Here is a 19,498-nt window from a genome sequence, read left to right as displayed (position 1 = left end):
GTGAGCGGGGGCTACTCTTCGTTGCAGTGTGCGGGCTTCTCATGGCGGTGGCTTCTCTTGTTGCAGAGCACGGGTTCTAGGCGCGTGGGCTTCAGTAGTTGTGGCGCACGGGCTTAGTTGCTCCGCAGCATGTGGGATCTTCCCCGACCAGGGCTCGAACCCGTGTGCCCTGCATTGGCAGGCGGATTCTTAACCACTGCGCCACGAGGGAAGCCCCTCAGCCAGCTTTTGACGGAGCGTTTGTACATAATCCTCTCCCACTGTTGCTTCGTCTATCTCAACCTTACCTCTTTCAAACTCCAACTCGAATCCCACACCCTCTGAACCTGGACGCAGGTGGTCAGGATCGCTAGGTCCTCAGCCTGGAGCGCCCTGTGGCCTCTGGGGCTTTCGACCAGTGCACACCACCCCTTTCTGGTGCCTGGCACAAAGCCTGTGGTTTCCCTTCTTGCATGGAAACTAGATTATGAGAGCCTTTTCGGAGTTAGGATTTTAAATTTTTTTGGTTCTTCCTCAGAACCTAGTTAGGGACTCTTTTAAAGATGACACTTGGGTCCAAAAGCAGACTTCTTATTTCCCCTTGATGTGAGGTTAGGGATTTGGGCTCAACCTTTGGCTCCAGGGTTGGGCCTGTAGGCTGGGGAAGTGTAGGAGTGCTGGTCTGTGAGCCAGGTTTTCGAGCGGGACTGAGAATGAGCAGCCTGCAAGGGAGTCGGTCATTGTCAAAGGGAAGGAAATGGGGTTCTCCTTGGACAGCGCTTTCCAGCAGAGCCCTGCTTTGTCAGGCATTACACGTGCAGCGGATCGGGGTGCATCCCAGTGACCCTGAATTCCCAGGAGAAGAATCTGTGAGGCCCATAGTCTTGATTCCTGGGCTGGAAGAGGGACCGCCCACCGGCTTCCCCTTCAGCGCTGGGTCTTCTCTCCCAGGTCCCACCCCTACCAGCCATCGTGGGAGGGGGGGTCCCTGCAGTTTCTCCTGCAGCCCATGTCTGGCCTCCAAGGGTGGGCAACTCCTGCCGTGTTGGCCTCGCCAGCTGTGACCTGGGACAGGGCCTCCGTCCTTCCTCACTGCAATGGCTGACGGGCGCTGCACGCGAGATACTTCCGCTCAGCACTGGCCTCTCCTGCCCAGGGCTTTCTCTGCCCCAGGAGTGTGTGCAGCTCACTGCAGAGTCAAAGCCCCTCACCTTCCATCGCAGGTGGATATATAGCCCAGCCTCCTCGCACTCAGGAAGCACCACGCTGAGCTGTGTTCACGCAGCGCCCCGGGGGCCCAGCGGGTGTGAGCCCCAGAGGCCCACAGCTCCGTGTTTTGGCCCCTTTCCATCCCTGCCTCACTTCCCGCCCCGCTTCAGGTGGTTCCTGGGGTCACTTCTCAGACGAACCACTTGCATTCAAGTCCTTGACTCAGGATCTGCTCCCGGGGGGCCCCAGAATATGACAGAGGACGAGAGAGTGTGCACCTGGTAGGCTGTCGGGGGTCCAGCAGCGCAAGGCACCTGTGGCACCTGGCACAGCAGGTGTGTCCTCAGCCTCGCCTCTTCCTGCCGCCACTCTTTGGTTTAAGGAGCCACTGGTCTCAGACACCCCCTCCCTCCTCTGCATCGAGCTTCGGGTCTGGCCTTTGTTCTCGAAAACCTTGACTGTGGTGCTCAGGACACTTGCTTCTGTCTGCAGACTCCACTGCTGAGTTCATTTCCTCTCTCCCTTGTCTGCCTGGTTCACTTAACTTTTCTTCGCCTGGGTTTGGAATCTTAAAACAGCCTGTGGTTGTTTTTAAAAAAAAAAAAAAGTAGGAAAGATGACACAGCACAAACACTGGGTTTGTGCTGGTGTGTTTGTTCCTTGAGTGTGCATGAAAGAGGCTGCACTTACCTTGTGCTATTTCCGTCCGGAGCTGGAGGCCGGAGGAAATGGGGCAACCGGGGAAGGTCTTGAAAAATGAGTCTCCCGTCCTGGGCGTCTCGCCCGCCCACCTCCACGATGCCAGATGCCGGCAGCTGCCCGGCCACGTGGGATTTCCCATCTCAGAGCTCCATGGTGCTCCCCACAAGGCCTGGTTGTTCTGGGGCAGCCCCAGGGACCTTCATGTTTCACCTCCGAGCACTGAAATCCCCAGCGCGGCTCACTTCTCATCGTTTGGTTTCTGTATGGAGCCCACCCAGGGTGAACAGAATGCCAGGTCTCCAGGGTTCTGGAAAATTCTGGGGCCCAAACCTTGGGATCTTAAGTAAGGAGGAGCAACAGTTGGGTCCCAAAGTAAATTTGAGATCGACTTTCTTCCCAGCCGCAGCCCCCTGCCTGTCTGCGTCCTGTTGGTTTCTCCTGACAGGTGCAGACCAAGGAGCTGACCTTGACAGGGTGCTGAGGGCATAGAAATGGAGGAGGTGAAGCCCAGGCAGCCGGGCAGCCTCCAGCTGGGGGTTGGCTGGGGGAGGTTTGGCCACCCTGTGATTACCTAGCCAGGACCTGTGGAAGGTGGGGAGCGTGGAGGTGCCTGGGGACGGACCAGTGTGTGTGACCAGGCAGCCTAGTGCCCGTGACCTGGGAGGGGGCTCCCGGTGGGTACAGGGTGGATGGTGGGCAGAGGCCCAGGGCACTGGAGGCAAATGCATCTCTGGAAGCACCTGAGTCATTAGAAAAAACATTCACTCTTCCTTTTTAATAACACAAACTACAGAGAGTGACATCAGAAAACCTCCTTGGCTGATAGAAACTCCAAAGATACCAGCACATTCATTCAGAGGTCTTCTATTTGAGACCTACTGTGTGCTATGTTGTTTGCTAGGTGCTGGGACTCCGACGGAGGTGAGCAAAGTAGGGCTGGTTCTGGCCGATAAGGAGCTTAAAATGTGTTGGGGAAAGAGGAAAACCCAAAGAACCACATGAACACATTTAAACTCTAGCCTGAGTGCTGGAAAGGAGAGGCTGCGAGGATGTATAATGAGGACCTACCCATCAGGGTGTCAGTGGAAGCTTCCCTGAGGAGCTGCAGGGTGCCCAGGGACGACAGAGGCGAAAGGACAGGGAACAGTCTTCCAGGCAGTGGGAACAGCATGTACCAAGGCCTGGAGTGGGCCAGAGTCTGGTATAGATGGCAGCCTGAAAGGAGGCTGGAGTGGCTGGCCCTGGGGGGCAGGTGGAAGGACAGTGGAGTGAGAGGAGGTGTCGGGGAGGGAGGGGGGCCAGACCACCCAGAGCCTATAGGGAGGGTGACTAAATGCCCCCATGTGCCCACCTGGAATTAATAATGGCCTCCTTCCTCTCCCCAGAGTCTCCCAGTTTGGACCGGCAGTTACATCATCTCCCTTATCATGGAACACATTAGTGAATTTTGGCTTTTTTATCCTAAGACCTAATAAAGGGTTTAGGGCAGGGCAGTTAGCTGTTCAGAATCGGGGTTCTGACAGCCTAGCCGGCTGCTGGGGACAGACGGAGTGGGGGAGGAGGAGGGTGGAAGGAAGGCTCTGAGGTTCCTCCAGGTGGCTGCTCTCCCTCCACCCCGGGAGCGTTTGGAAGCTTCCCTGAGCCTCAGTCTCCCACCTGTGCAAGGGGACAACAGCACCTGCCTGCCTCTCAGGTATCGTAGGGTTCGGTGGGCCGTCTCCACGCCAGACCTGTTCTATGATCATTGCCTCTCGAATGAGAGTCAGAACGATGTGGTTGTGAGTGAATCTGCTGCACCCTGGAGTCTTCAGCCTTGAGTCTTCAGCTCTGTGCCGGCATCTCGACTGTCCCATCCCAGCTGATGCATCCTTAGAACAGTCCTCATCGTTACCCCCACATTACAAACAAAAGAACCTGAAGGACAGAGGTTGGCTTGCCCTGGGTCACTCCACAGGGATTTGATTTCGGCTTTCCTAGGACCCAAAGCCTTGTGTCGTCATGCATACATCCCTGACCCCCCAAAGTGTGACCCAAGGGCCACCCTGGCGACGTCATCACAAAGAGGCTCCTGGGCTCCACTTAGACCTCCTGACTGTTGCCTCCTGCTGGGAGCTGCATCCCATTTTTAGGTGCCGACTTGATCCCTTTCCCCTCCTGCCCCCGTGACCTGCTTTCACACACGAGTTGGAAAGCCTCTGCAAGCGCACTCCATGGCTGGAGGAGACATTTCCTTGCAGCAGGATTTCTCAGAACCTTTAACGAGCCAGTGTGCATTATGAAATCTCTCAAGAAGCAGTGATCACGTGATGCTTCCTGATCTTACTTGAATACAGAGCCTTTGTGATTTTCAGCCGTGTCATTTTACCCCCTTGGACATCTTATTCATGGGAGGCAGGTTTTTTTTTAAAATTAATTAATTAATTTATTTTTGCCTGTGTTGGGTCTTTGTTGCTGCACATGGGCTTTCTCTAGTTGTGGCGAGCGGGGGCTACTCTTCGTTGTGATGCGCGGGCTTCTCATTGCGGTGGCTTCTCTTGTCGTGGAGCACGGGCTCTAGACACGTGGGCTTCTGTAGTTGTGCTGTGCGGGCTCAGTAGTTTTGGCACGCGGGTTCTAGACTGCAGGCTCAGTAGTTGTGGGGCACGGGCTTCGTTGCTCCGCGGCATGTGGCATCTCCCCCGACCAGGGCTCGAACCCGTGTCGCCTGCATTGGCAGGCAGATTCTTAACCACTGCGCCACCAGGGAAGCCCGGGAAGCAGTTTTTGAGACCTTGGTAAACTCCAAATCCTTCCTCTTGCAGACGGACAGATTGAGCCCCAGGCCTTAACGGCTGCTGATTTGCTCCCTGACTCCAGTGACACAGGCCTCTTGGACCCTGGACAGGGGTGTTCTTGACCCTTCTGTGAATGCCCAGGTGGAGGATGGGGAAGGGAAGAGAGGAGGGAGAGACAGACAGACAGACAGGCAGACAGATGGTCCTGGGGCAGGGACGCTGTGGGCTGGTGACTCGGGCTCTGGCTGTGGGAGGAGAATATTGTGCTTCTTTGTGTATTTTTCCACCTTTCTCCCCAAATGACTTAATTTTAGTCTTCCTGGACAGGCGCAGCCTTAAAAAAAAAAAAAAGTGTTTAAAAAAAGCCTTGGACCTCTCTGACTTCACCTTCCCGCCCCGGGGACACCAGGGACTGTCTGGGTGACTTGGAAGAAGGTGGGGCATTCCCTGAAGCCCCAGGTGGGGTGCGGGGACCTGGGCTGGGTCCTCCCTGACCCGGGAGCCTCATGACAGCCATGCCCTACTTCCTCTGCCGGCTCCTTTGATCTCCTTCCCGGCTTCCCTGCAGGGCTGGTGTTTGCAGGCTGGGCTGCCTCCAGGTGCACAGCGGGCTGCTGGCTTCCCAGCCTGACTCAGCCTTAGCAGCGCCATGAATGCCCCACTCCGTGACATCATGTTAGCCTGGGAAAGCTCTGGCTTCTCCATCACTCGCTGCCTTCTGAGGAATGTTCTCGAGGCCCAGAAGCGGTTTGCAACATGCAGGGTTTTAAAATAAAATGTCCAGCCATGCAGTTTCCCAAAGAGCCACAGGGTGAGGGTCAGAGCAGGGGTGAGGGAGAGTTTGCCCAAAGCCAGTTATTTCCACTCCCTGGTTAAAACTCTTGCCAGCCTCTCAGTTCTCCCAGCATCTGAACCTTCCCGTGGCCAGGACGCCCTGCAGTTCCGTGCCGCCGCACGCCTCTGTGCTCACCAAGTACCTGCACCCCCTCCACGGTAGCCTCTCTCATGAGGCTTTGCGAATTCTGTTCCCTCTGCTGCAATGCCCTTCCTGCCCTGTTGGCTGCATCGGCCTTGCTCACCCCTCTGGCCTCCCTCAGGAGACACTTCCCTGGACAGCCTCGCCCCCCCCCCCCCCCCCCCGCCCAATCCAGTGCTTTGCTCTGTCTTGGTCACGCAGAGGGCACTTCCCCTCCTCCACTCCACTTAGTCAGTGTTTACTTGCCCTCACTATGGGATGCATTCATGGCCCATGCACCCAGAGCTCCGTCTGTGGCTGCCTTTGTACCTCTGGTTCCCAGCAGAACTCCTGAGACATAAGAGGTGTTCAGAGTGTGTTTCAGGAGGGAAATTCTTAAGTTCTTCTGGCTGCTGTAACAAATTACCGTGAACTTAGTAGCTTAACACAAATTTGTTATCTTTTAGTTCTGGAGGTCAGAAGTCTGAAATGGGTCTCGCTGGGCTAAGAAGGAGATGTCCCCAGGGCTACCTTCCTTCTGCAGGCTCTACGGAGAATCTGTTTCCCTGACTTTTTTTTTTTTTTTGCGGTACGCGGACCTCTCACTGCTGTGGCCTCTCCCGTTGCGGAGCACAGGCTCCGGACGCGCAGGCTCAGCGGCCATGGCTCACGGGCCCAGCTGCTCCGCGGCATGTGGGATCTTCCCGGACCCGGGCACGAACCCGCGTCCCCTGCATCGGCAGGCGGACTCTCAACCACTGCGCCACCAGGGAAGCCCTGTTTCCCTGACTTTTCCAGCTTCTAGAGGCACCTGAATCCCTCGGCTGGTGGCCCCCGCCAGCAGTCACATCACTCGGCCCTCTGCTCTGTCTGACATCTCCTTCTCTGACCCTCCCGTCACCTTCTTTCACTTATGAGGACCCTTGTAAAATTACACGGGGCCCACCTGGATAATCCAGGGTCATCTCCCATCTCAAAAATCCTTGATGTAATCCCTTTTGCCATGTACTCCACGGGTTCTGGGGATTAGATGTGGGTGTCTTTGAGGGGGGTATCGTTCCGCACACCCCGTAATCTCAAGTTCTTTTCCCTTTTTCTAATGGCGTTGGGGGGAACTTGGCACTGGGCCAGCCGCATTCTCTCTTGGATCCTCTCCACCTCCTCTAACCTCAGGGAGGGATTCTTGGCTGGGGGCACCGATGTGAAGAATGGGCCCATGTGCTTCCTGTCACTTACGGTCGGGGGCCGGCCGGTCACTAGCTGAGGATGCTGTCTTAACTCCCCTGCAGCTCAGTTGTGTCATCTATGAAGTAGGGGCTGTAATTATGTCTACCTGGTTGGAAGAGGAATGATTAGGTGAGAGAACGTCACTCAAGAGCTTGGCGCACAGTGGGTGCCCAGGATACGGAGCTGGGGTGCTGATGCCCCCTGCCACCAGCGAGGCCTCCTGGAGAGACCTTGGGTGACTCCGAATGTGGCCATTCCGAACCCCAGCCTGCGTCTGCACCCTGTCGGTGATGGACTGTGTCCGAGGGATCCTGGAGGGAGTCAAGCTGGGTCTCGGCCTCCATCACACTGGCCTAGACTGAGGCCCAGGACTGGGTTCTAATTCCCGTGCAGCCACCAGCGGCCTGTACACCAGACTCTGGTCTTCCGGGCTGAAAATTAAAGCATCTGGAGTGGATTTCCAAGGTCCTTTTTGGCTGTGAGGACCCTGCACTGCTGGGCCCCACTGGCAGGTGGAAGGCGGTGTCCTTCCTACAGCGCTATAGGGTCAGGGGGAAGGAGAGTGAAACTGGATGCTGAGACTGGACAGAGACAGTCCCAGGTGACCAGGCAATGGGCACTGGGTGACCCCGTTGGAATCTGTTTCCCATGGGTCCTGCTCCTGCCTGGAAAACCCCAGGGGTCAGAGGACTCCCCAGGCTTCCAGTCTCAGTCCCGGGGCTGTTTCCCTGGGAGCTGAGTGTATGCAAAGCATTAACAATGTCTCTGAGGCCCTGGTCGGAGCCGGTGGCGTCTTGCGTGGGGTCTTACTGCTCCGGGAGAGGCTCGTGGGCGAAGGCCCTTGAGATCACAGTCTCTAAATAGTCTCTAAGGAGCCAGAGGGCAAAAAAAAAAAAAGGACTTTCCACCTTCCCACGTTGGAGATTTTAAAATACCCACTTTTCCGTTGTGGTTGGACTTTCCAGGGGAAGGTGGGCTGAGATGCTGGAAACTAGGTCAGGTGATGGTGTGGGCTTCCTCCTGCTTCCCCCATGGGTTAGATTTCGGCCGCTCTCATGGTGTCCCTGGGAGGAGGAGCCCGCATGCCCCAGCAGCACTGTGTCCCCAGGCCGGTGGTTAAATATTAACGCCCCTTCTGCCACGGAGTTGGGGTCACTGGCGGTTCACGCCTCGCGGACAGCAGGGCTTTGGGGGAGGCTGGGTTTCAGGAGGGGGTGAAGTCTGCCTTCTGGGTCTCCCCCGGCTGCCTGTGTGAGCCTGGAGGAACGGGCAGGACTGTCCCCAGGAAAACATGGAAACAATGTGGACCTCGTACTATCTCACTTCTTTCAGAAATAGATTGTGCTTGCTGACTTGCGACAACATTGATGTGTGTGTGTAGAGGCGAGAAACAGCCTCAGGGGGGGTTGTTGCTGCAACTCCAGAGTACGTGCCTCTAGGCTTTCCACGCATAGGTGTGTTAACCTTAAAGAAATTGTTAGCATCGTGACACCGTGCCCTACATTTTGGGCTTATTCACTCTTTAAAATATAGCTTTATTGGGATCTATTTCACATCCCATCCACTTCAATCTTGCAAAGTGTGTTATCCATTGGTTTTTAGTATATTCAGAGCTGTGCTATTTAAGGTTACCCTATTTAATCTTAGATGATATTCACCACCCCAGAGGAAACTCCATACGCACTGGCAGCCAGCCTCCCCTCATTTTCCCCCATCCTCGGCTACTGGCAGCTACTAATCTCTTCAGTCTCCATGGATTTGCCTGTTCTGGACATTTCATTTAAATGGAATCCTACAATATGTGGTCCTTTGTGTCCGACTTCTTTTACTTAACATAATGATTTCAAAGTTCACCCATGTCGTAGCATGTGTCAGTGCCTCATTCCTTTTTACTGCCAAATAGTATTCCATGGTATGGGCTTACCATGTTTTGTTTATCTGTTCATCACGTGATGGATATATGAGTTGTTTCCATTTTTTTTTTGGCTCTTATGAGTAATGCTGCTATGAACATTCATGTATAGGATTTTCATTTCTCTTGGGTAGTAAAATTATTGGGTCATTTGGTAACTCTATGTTTTACCTCTTAAAAAACTGCTCTTCTGGGCTTCCCTGGTGGCGCAGTGGTTGAGAGTCCGCCTGCCGAGGCAGGGGACACGGGTTCGTGCCCCGGTCCGGGAAGATCCCACATGCCGCGGAGCGGCTGGGCCCATGAGCCATGGCCGCTGAGCCTGCGCGTCCGGAGCCTGTGCTCCGCAACGGGAGAGGCCACAACAGTGAGAGGCCCGCGTACCACAAAAAAACAACAACAAAAAAAACTGCCGTTCTGTTTTCCAAATTCACTGCACCGTTTCATGTTCCCACCAGCAGTGTCTGAAGGTTCCAGTCCCTCCACTTCCTGGCCAATACTTGCTATTGTCTGTGTTTCTGGTTTTAGCTATCCTGCTGGCTGTGAAGTACTAACTTACTGTAGTTCTGATTTGCATTTCCCTAATGGCTCATCATGTTGACCCTCTGTTCATATGTTCACTGGCCATTTGTATATCTTTAAAGAAATGTCTGTTGAAACTGGCCTTATCCATCTTTGGAATCAGTAACATGCTAGCTTTACAATACTGGTTCTTACTTTTCCCTCTTCCATTTTCTCGACCTATTTGTATAAGAAGGAATTCTCTCTTTTTTAAAAAATTTATTTATTTATGTATATATTTTATTTTTGGCTGTGTTGGGTCTTCATTGCTGCACGCCAGCTTTCTCTAGTTGCGGCGAGCGAGGGCTACCCTTTGATGTGGTGCACGGGCTTCTCACTGCGGTGGCTTCTCTTGTTGTGGAGCGCGGGCTCTAGGCGCACGGGCTTCAGTAGTTGTGGTACACGGGCTCAGTAGTTGTGGCTCAAGGGCTCTAGAGCGCAAGCTCAGTAGTTGTGGCACACGGGCTTAGTTGTTCCGCGGCATGTGGGATCTTCCCGGACCAGGTCTCGAACCTGTGTCCCCTGCATTGGCAGGCGGATTCTTAACCACTGTGCCACCAGGAAGTCCAGAAGGAATTATCTCTTGATAATATGGCAAATATACAGTATAAAACCATCTGGGTGTGGGGAAAGGCCTTTTATTTCAATTTGTTAGTGCATGTTGGGTGACTCAAATTTTCTATTTCCTTTTTTTTTAACCAATCTTAGCATATTGTATTTTTCCAGAAATTTGCATACTGTTTTATGACACCTTTTTACTTAATACCGTGTTTCCCTCTTGTCAAGAAGTATGGATTTATATGGTCCTTTGACACAGCTGTGTAGCGCTTGGATACACCCCCTGTTTTTACCCGTTCCTCTCAGTAGATGGTTCGTTTTCAGTTTTTCTGTTCTGAACAGTGTAACTGTTGTTTGGGTTCTATCTCCGTGGTGAACAAACCACCTACAACGCAGTGGCTTAAACAACAATCATTTAATTGCTCAGGAATTTGGGCAGGGCTCAGCTGGGCAGTTTTTCTACTCTTGGTAGCGTCTGCTGTAGTCCCTGAGGAAGCTGAGAGCTTGGCTGGGGCTGGAACACCCTGGACGGCGTGTCTGCTGAGGGCTGGCTTGGCTTTTCTCTCTCTCCCCTCAGAGACCCCCCTCCTCCGCAGCCTCTGCCCCTTCCCCTTCCATGTCATCTCTCCCGCAGAAGAGTCAGGGTTGCCAGTGCAGTGGGCAGCAGAAGCAGATCTGCTAAGCCTCTTGCGTCTTCCTCCTGGACATGGCAGGGCCTCCCTGCCACTGAGTCCACGACAAGTCGGGTGGTCAGTGCAGACGTCAGAGGTGGAGCAGACCTCCCCGACTTATGAGAGAGCTGCATGTGGGGAGGGAGGGGAGGAATTGCTGACGGCCGTATTTGCAGAAAATCTCCCGACTGCGAACACCCGGAGACCCTTGTCTGATGAGTGCTGGCGTCCAAGGCGAACGTTGTTTGAGTGGATGTGTGGTCTGTTGTTGCATGGATCTTGGGCAGTCATGTAATGACTGGGCCCAAGACAGATAAAGTTCCCCTCCCAGAATTTCCTACCGTCCAACAGGGAGTGTACACCGGCACTTACATGACTTGTAGTAATTATAGCGTTGCTCCAGGAGCCCTGGGAGTTTGTCACTAGGCTAGTCTTCAGTCGGCTTCCCCAGCTGCTGAAGAAGAGGGCGTTCTCTCCACTTTACAGAGGAGGAAAGTGAGGCTCTGGAATGAGCTAGCTTGCCCTACTTGCCTTCTCTATTCCCTGCTACCTGGACGTCATCCCCCCTCTGGTATTCTCTCTACTCCACACAATGTTGTGACAATAACATGCATCGTGCAGCATTGAACAACCTCCTGGGTCTCTTGTCCCTTGGCCAGAGGGTGAGTTAAGGAGGTGATGGGGCTTAAGTACCAAGTCCTCAGGTCACGCTTCCGGCGCTGTATCCTGGTTCTGTCACTTAGAAGGTTTATCGATGGGCAGTGGGCTTCCCCTCTCTGAACCTCACTTCCCTCATCTATAAAGTGGGAACAATAACCTGACTGTTGGAGATCAGGGAGCTGGTGCGTGGAAAGTACCTAGATTCTTAGCAGTGGGAAAGGGGAAGGAGTGCATTTAGGTTCCCCGGGGCTCCCACCCTGAGCCGTTCTGCCTCTGCTGTCACCTGGGCTCGTCAGGGAGGCCAGTATGTTCATGGTAAATAAAAACATCCCAAAGGGCTTGTTGGTTCCTCCCAGTTGTGAGAACCATTGTGTTCGAATGAGGTGCTGGAGGTGGCAGCGAGGCATTCCCACTTTCCCAGCCGTCAGTCCGGACACGGCTGCTGGGTAATTGCTCCCTTGTCCTGTTCACGCGGCCAACCTGGGGCTGGGCTTTCTGTCTCAAAGCAGAGTCTGTGTTAGCATCTCACTCCTCCCGCCTCGACAGGGCTTTCCTGTCCCGATGCCTTCCACGAAGGTTTGGCTCTTCCCAGCAAGCCCGGAACGCACTGCGAGCTAGGACTCAGGAGAGGGAGTCCGCACACGCACACATGTTGATTCATGATGAGTCAACGCGCGCCTGTAACATCTGGCCCGCGGTGTCCTGGCTGTAACAAGAGAACGTGTAGTACCGTTTGGCAAGGCGCTCACTGTTCAAAGGCCCAATTCCATTCCCTAAGTTGCTATTCATTGTTTGACTGTCAGTCAGGGCCTATCCAGATATCTGGTCACACCTTCTGGCAAATAATTTTCCAGCGAAGTTGCCACCCAGGTCTGTGACTTGTGCTGTGCTGTAGAGGCTTCCGACCGGGGCCCTGGGTGCCTGAGCGAGGGAGGGAGTTGTTTGGTTTCGGAGTGGTGCTGCTTCTCTCATCTGTTAATTATCTAGAGCAGCGAACGCGTGCGTTCACAGTCTTGGTAATCTCCACAGCCAGGAAAGCCATCAAGGCAGATTGGAGATGAAGACAGTGGAAATTCTTGTTTGGAAGTTTAAAATCTGTGTGGACGTGCCCCCAAGACAGTTCTGAAACTACCTCTGAAAAGGCACTGGGAAGAAGTAGAAGTAAACGGGTCATGAAAGATTGTCTCATTATTTTAATTCAGTTTGGCCATGAAAGTGAGTGTCCTCAAAATATTTGGTGGCTCTAAAAAGACGTCCTTGCCCCTCTGATGTCTCTGTATTACAGAGGCAGCAAGTGTCCTGCAGTCACAAGGGACTGCGGTTTGGCTGGTCAAGAGACCATGCACTGTCTTGTAGTGTGGCTCCGTTCTGCCAGCCGTACGATCAGAAGTCGTATCTCGTTCACATGCATGGCATAATATAATTCAGCATTTTCTGAATTGGGTTCCGGCGATTACTGAGTATCACTTAAAAAGTGGGATTTTGGGGGGGCGTGAGGTGGGGATAACCCCTGTTTCCATCTTGTGGTCCCGGTGATGTTGTCCATCACCGTGGAGTGCTCAGCCCTCCCGTGGCCAAGGGCGGGGCAGGGACTTGACGAGGCCAACTAGATCCTCTGCCCTCAGACGTTTGGATGGAGACGGTCAAAGAGGGAAATACAGCTCAAATTCATTCCCTCACTCCCCAAAGCTGTGCCTTGATGAGACAGCCCTGCACCCTCACACCTGTCTTGGCTCCTGTCTGCTTCTGAGCCTGCTTCTCCAACCTGTGTAGACTTCTCTGAGTGACCTGTTAATCGCCCGGTGCATTTCCACTGGGTTCCGAGTGAAAGTACACTTGAGACACTGGGTAACATTGCCAGTTTGTTTTCTGCATGCATACCTTCTCTGAGTCTCATACATTTTAATATGCTTGGTAAATGTCTAATGTGTTATGATGCAACAGAGACCTCACCAACTTGGAGGTCTGCAGACCACACAGGAAAGATGAAGAGGTGGTCAGCCCTAGTTTTTAGGAGAGAGAGCGGGGGATGGGGTCAATAGGGAGATCGTGCCTCATCTCAAGGAGCGGGTATCTGCCGCTCGCTTCGGCCGAGGGCTTAGTGAGTTATATACGATGGGTTTAATTCGCCAAAGGCTCTGAAATGATGACAGCTACACTTGAGCAAAGGCAGCGTCCAGAAGACCTTCTCTTCTTGTATGGTTGCAAGCCTCCCAGGGGGCCCGGTGGGCTTCCAGTCCTGCCTCAGCTGCGTGCTAGCAGTGTAACCCTGCGCTAACATCTTTGCCTTTCTGAGCCTCGGTTCTGAGACCCGCACAGGGGTACAGTTAATATTACCCACCTCAGAGAGTTATTGTAGGAACTCAGTGACATGATCTGGGCAGGCAGTGCAACCCGGGGCTTGGCAGGTGGTAGGTGCTCAATCAGTAGTTGATACATCTGATAAGGTGTGAGCAGAGAAAATTCACCTTAATTCCCAGGAAAATTAGATCCCTCCAGGTACGACAGAGACTGTCAGTACCCTGGGGCAGGAGCTGGTTGGGTGCTGTTCATCATTGTACCCACAGCCTGGTAGAGTGTAGGAGCTCAGATATCCTAACTGACTATTGAAGGACTCAGAATATTTAAACTTTGAATCCTTATAATTAAAAGTGCAAAAGAGACATTAAGATATCTTACATACTAGAATTCTACTACCTAGGAATGTAAAAATCTATCCATCCATCCTTCTGTCCATCCATCCATCCATCCATCCATCCATCCATCCATCTTCCATCTATCCATCCATCAATCTTCTATCCATCCATCAGTCTTCTATCCGTCCATCAATCTTCCATCCATCCATCTCTCCATCCATCCATCTCTCCATCCATCCATCTCTCCATCCATCCATCTCTCCATCCATCCATCTCTCCATCCATCCATCCATTTCCATCCATTCATCCTCCATCCATCCATCTCTCCATCCATCCATCTCTCCATCCATCCATCCATTTCCATCCATTCATCCTCCATCCATCCATCTCTCCATCCATCCATCTCTCCATCCATCCATCTCTCCATCCATCCATCCATTTCCATCCATTCATCCTCCATCCATCCATCTCTCCATCCATCCATCTCTCCATCCATCCATCTCTCCATCCATCCATCTCTCCATCCATCCATCTCTCCATCCATCCATCTCTCCATCCATCCATCTCTCCATCCATCCATCCATTTCCATCCATTCATCCTCCATCCATCCATCTCTCCATCCATCCATCTCTCCATCCATCCATCCATTTCCATCCATTCATCCTCCATCCATCCATCTCTCCATCCATCCATCTCTCCATCCATTCATCCTCCATCCATCCATCTCTCCATCCATCCATCTCTCCATCCATCCATCTCTCCATCCATCCATCTCTCCATCCATCCATCTCTCCATCCATCCATCTCTCCATCCATCCATCCATTTCCATCCATTCATCCTCCATCCACTACAAGGTCAATTGTGGTTTTACCCATTTTGCTACTACAAATCTGAGGAAGAGAGAATTAAAGGACTCCCTCTATTAATGATGTCAGTCTGCATGGGGGTCCACCTCCTAACACGTGGTGGGCTCATGAAGAAGTGGCACAGTGTGGAAATGAGGCGCGTTTGCACTGGTGCTCAGCTGCCTGGGCTCCAACCCCCAGGCTAGCAACTTCCCGGCTAAATGACCTTGGGCATGTCATGGTTTTATCATGGATTCATCGGAGATGATAGTACTCCCGCAGCTTAGGGTTGTGAGAACTGAATGAGAATGTGCGTACCACACTGGGGACAGCGCCTGGCAAGTGGTGAATAAGCCAACGAAAGGGGACTTCTGTTTCCTGAAACTTGTGGCATCATGGAGGCTGTGTAATTGCTGCCTTCCTGTGCTCTGTCTCATTGGCATCCCCCCTAATGAATCTGAAGGGCGCATCGGTCTCGTAGCGGTGCGTCTGTCTCCTGCACGTATCTCTTTACACCTCTTCTGCACTCTGTCTCCCCACCACGGCTGCTACCTGGGGGTCTCCATGGCTGGATCTTGGTCTGATGAACCCACTTTGGGGGGACTGGCAGACCTCCTGCCAGCTCCCCTGCCTCACAAGTTCCTCCTGTCCATCAGTGGCTGGCTGGCTGACGGCGGGCGGGGGGAGACCGAACCATGACCTGCTGACCCGGAGCCTGTGTCTCTCTCCTCTCTTGCAGGGAGTCAGACCTGTTTCTGCTCGACAGCCGCACCCTCTGGGCCTCGGAGGAGGGCTGGCTGGTGTTCGACATCACGGCCACCAGCAACCACTGGGTGGTCAACCCACGGCACAACCTGGGCCTGCAGCTCTCGGTGGAGACTCTGGATGGTAAGTCCACACCAGCACCCCAGCTCGTGCCGGTGCGGCCCGCAGCCGTGGACTCGAGGAGGATCTCGGCAGTCCACGTGCTCGTCTCCATCAGGACCAGGCTTCCCCTGCCCCCTCCCCCATCAGTACTTACTGTCCAGCTTTTTGATCCACAGTGAAAGCAGTCCCTACCTCTTTTGCATAAGATGATTACACAGTTGGCCAGAGCTGGGTTGGGTGAGGCCTCGTTGCTCACAGCAGCATGGGTGGCCTCCCCCTATTCGAAATGCAGACTCTCTGGCCCGTCCCAGGCCCGCGGCGTCAGAACCTGCACTTTTGCTGAGCCTCCGGGGATGCCCGAACACAGAACGTGCTGATGCAGGCTCCTCAAGCTCAGGACACAGGACATTCTGGGGCGTCCTGGGCATTGTTGGATGTTTAACAGTATCCCTGGCCTCTACCCACTAGATAGATAGATAGCCTCTTCCACTTGTGACACCCAAAAAATGTCTCCAGACGTTGCCAAGTGTCCCATGCGGGCACAGTTGCCCCAGTTAAGGACCACCACACTGATACGAGGCATTACCGTCTTCCAAGAGATTGGACGTGGTGCCGAGTCCCAGATACTTGGAGAATGCGCTGTCCGCCCGCCCTCCCGCAGCCCCTCACCCTCACCCCACGCCCATCTTTTCTGAGAAAGGCAGACAGGAGAGCACGTACGGGACTAGGGTGGGCCCGGCTGTGCCGATTTCTCCTTCCCCAAAGCGTATTTCTTATTAAGTGGGGATGCCTTTAGGGTGTGGGTAACTTCTTCCTTACACCAGTTTACAGAAGAATTATTTTAGGATAGGTAATACATGTGCCTGGTTCAAAATTCAAAAGTTACAGCCGTGTGCAACAGTGAGTAGTTTCCCTCTGACCTCCTTCCTCCAGCTGCTGAGTTCCACCTCCCAGCGGCAGCTATCTCCATGTTATTGGGTGTCTTTCTGATCGGAGATGCCTTCTGGGTATCTAAGCAATTACATATAGATTCTGCTGTCCTTTTTTTTTCCTCCCACAAATACTATCATAGTATATACAGTGTTCTTCACTTTGCTTTTTTCACCGGACAACGTATCTCGGAGGTTGGTCTTTTTTCCACTGTTACAGAACTTCCTTAGTCTTTAGAGGCTGTTGTGTTTTTGTATACATGTGGAGTGGATGCAGCTCTGCCGCTCACCCGCTGTGTGACTTTTTGGACAACTTCGCTAACGTCCCAGAGCCTCCACTCCTCGCCTCCAACCCTTGGGTAATAAGAGCCTGGGTTATTGGGTTGTTCTGAGAATGAGTGAGTTAATACAGGAAGAGTTTTAAAAATAATGCCCTAAGGTACAAAGGAATTCCTTGGGACTCTTGTGAAAATGCAGATTCTGTTTCAGCAGGTCTGGGACGGATGGGAGGCTGTGGTCCAAACAGCCCCCAAGTGATGCAGAGGCTGCTGGTCCCTGGACAGTGCTTTGAGTAGTGAGGGCTGAGAACAGGACCCGGCTCATAATACACATGCCCTAAATGAGAGGAGGAGTTGTTGTCGTTGTTTTTGTTGTTTTACTACCACCAAGAGTAACTCATCCAGTCCACCGGGATGGACGTCTAGGGTTTTTCCATCTTCCGCTCCTATAAACAGGGCTGCAGTGGAGAACCTCAGCGCACGTGTCCTTGGACACTTGAGTAGGTGTAGGTCTAGGAACAATTCCTGAAAGTGGCATGTCTGTAGTTTTTTTTTTTTTTAATATTTTATTTATTTGTTTAGGCGGCACACAGGATCTTTTAGTTGCGGGACACAGGCTCTTCGTTATGGCACGTGTGTGGGATCTAATTCCCCGACCAGGGATCGAACCCGGGCCCCCTGCTTTGGGAGCGCGGAGTCTTACCCACTGGACCCCCAGGGAAGTCCCTGTTTGTAGTTTTGATCGGTATTGCCAATTTACCCTCTGGAGAGGTCTGTCCATTTGCGCCCCCACTGGCAATGCACGAGGGCACCCGTGTCCCCTTCTTCGTCGGGACAGCCTCTCAAATGTACCTGTCTTTGCTAATCCGATAGATGATGCGTGGGATCTTGTAGTTTTGCTTTGCTTTTCTCTCCTCTGTGCGAGGCTGAGCCCTTTCTCGAATATGCTGTTTGCAGTTTCCTCCCTGGGAACCTCTGTCTCCTCTGCCCATTGCTCGCATAGGGTGTCGGTCTTTTTCTACTTTATATTTTAGGGACATTTTGCCCTTTGTGATTTGAGCTGCAGATATTGTTCCAGCTTTTAGTTCTTCTTTTTACTGTGGTTAATGCTGGGTTTGGCCAAGTGGATTTGGAAAATGTAAATAAATTTTATAATTTTTTCCCCAGAATTATCCGCCTAAGGTCACATGCTGTGTGGGAGGGGGCCACAGAGTTTAGGACCACACTTGTCTTCTTTCCAGTCTGGTCTTCTTTCTACTGATGGTCTCCCCCAGGCTCCCCAGCCCCCCAAACCTTCCCCTTTTCATGCCCCTGACACTTTATAGTGAGGTCCTAGAAGATGCTGGAGTTTCCCATTGCTCTATACTGGGTTGGCAAACTATGCACGGTGGACCAAATTCAGCCTCCAGACTGTTTTTGGGTGCCTGTGAGCTAAGGATAGTTTTCAAATTTTTAAATGGCTAAGAAAAATTTTAAGAAGAAGAATATTTTGTGACACATAGAATTATAGGAAATTCACATTTTGGTGTCCATAAATAAAGTTGTATTAGTACACAGTCACACTTACTGGTTTACGTATCACCTGGTCCTGCTTTTGTGCTGCAGCAGCAGAGTTGAGTAGTCGTAACAGACGCTATGGCCCACAAAGCTGAAAATATTATTTTTAGAAATACTATTTACAGAAGGAGTTTGCAGCCCCTGCTGTATACTAGAGTTTCTCAAACTGTGTTCCGTGAAGAGTCATGATCAGTTAAGTGCAAGAAATGCTAGGTTGGATAAACTAAACGGGTTTCACTGCAGGACTTATCAGAGCCTTTATTTTGCTGATGTCCATTGTGAATCTCCTGATGGGGTATACAGCATAGAAGAATTCCAAACTTATTTGGCGATAGAATCATTCAACTCTTGCTTGTCCTTGAAAGCCCCTGTGGAACACAGTGGAGATGAGGCACAAATGAGGCTAAGGGAGACTTGATTGACCTTTTCAGAGTGACCCTTTCCCTGAACTTGTGGGTATTGGCTTGACCTGCCAACTTGATCCAATGGGTCACGTGCTCCTTTATCCTGCCTGCCTTTCTGGCTCAGCGTGGCACAGGTTTGGTTTTTCTCTTAAGTGACACTCAGCCCAGGCCTGCCATCCCCTTTCTCCCCCACAGTCAGGGCCTTTGTCCCCCTTTTGCCTCTAGCGTCTGCTCCCCCCCAACCCATGGCTGAGGCTCAGTGTTTATTGACGTGGCACAGCCTGATGGTTACGTGGGCTTGGGCTCAGGAGCTGGCCAGACTCCCCAGGTTCAAGTCCCAGCTCTGCTGTTTCTAGCCACATGACGCAGGGTGAGTCACTTAATGTCCCTCATCTGGAAAATGGGGTTAATAATAGTTTCCACCTCCCAGGGTGGTTGCAAAGGATTAGATGAGCTCATGCAAGTGAAGAGCTTAATTGCTTAGCGTGTGGCAGCTGCTAAGCACAAAGTAAGTGCTTTCTGCCATAGTCTCATGTGATCCTCACCGTTACCAGCGGGGTAGATGCTATCATTAACATCCCCGAGGGGCAGGTGACGAAACTGGGGCCCCTGAGAGGTGCTGAGGCCTGGGGACCCCTCTCCAGCCAGGGGGAGCGTAGCCTAGTGGCCGCAGGATGCTGCCTAGAGCCAGGGTAAGGCTTAGACACCATGCCCCAGACTTGAGGCCCCATCTCCTCCCCTCCTAAGTGGGGCCCTGGGGGCTGGGCATGGATGC

General features: G+C 52.6%; 1 protein-coding gene across 3 annotated transcripts in view; it reads left to right on the top strand.

The window, feature by feature from the left end:
- Positions 1-19,498, top strand: part of BMP7 (bone morphogenetic protein 7) — a 91,240-nt gene that overhangs the window by 45,668 nt on the left and 26,074 nt on the right. For all 3 annotated transcript variants that reach the window (XM_067708578.1, XM_067708577.1, XM_067708579.1), the window contains exon 3: positions 15,428-15,576. In XM_067708578.1, the coding sequence (XP_067564679.1) occupies positions 15,428-15,576 (149 nt within the window). The remainder of the gene's footprint in view (positions 1-15,427; positions 15,577-19,498) is intronic.

This window comes from Pseudorca crassidens, chromosome 15 (genome assembly GCF_039906515.1).
Source record: "Pseudorca crassidens isolate mPseCra1 chromosome 15, mPseCra1.hap1, whole genome shotgun sequence".
NCBI lineage: Eukaryota > Metazoa > Chordata > Mammalia > Artiodactyla > Delphinidae > Pseudorca > Pseudorca crassidens.
Note: the sequence above shows the minus strand (reverse complement) of the source record. Positions and strands in the feature narration are given on the sequence as shown.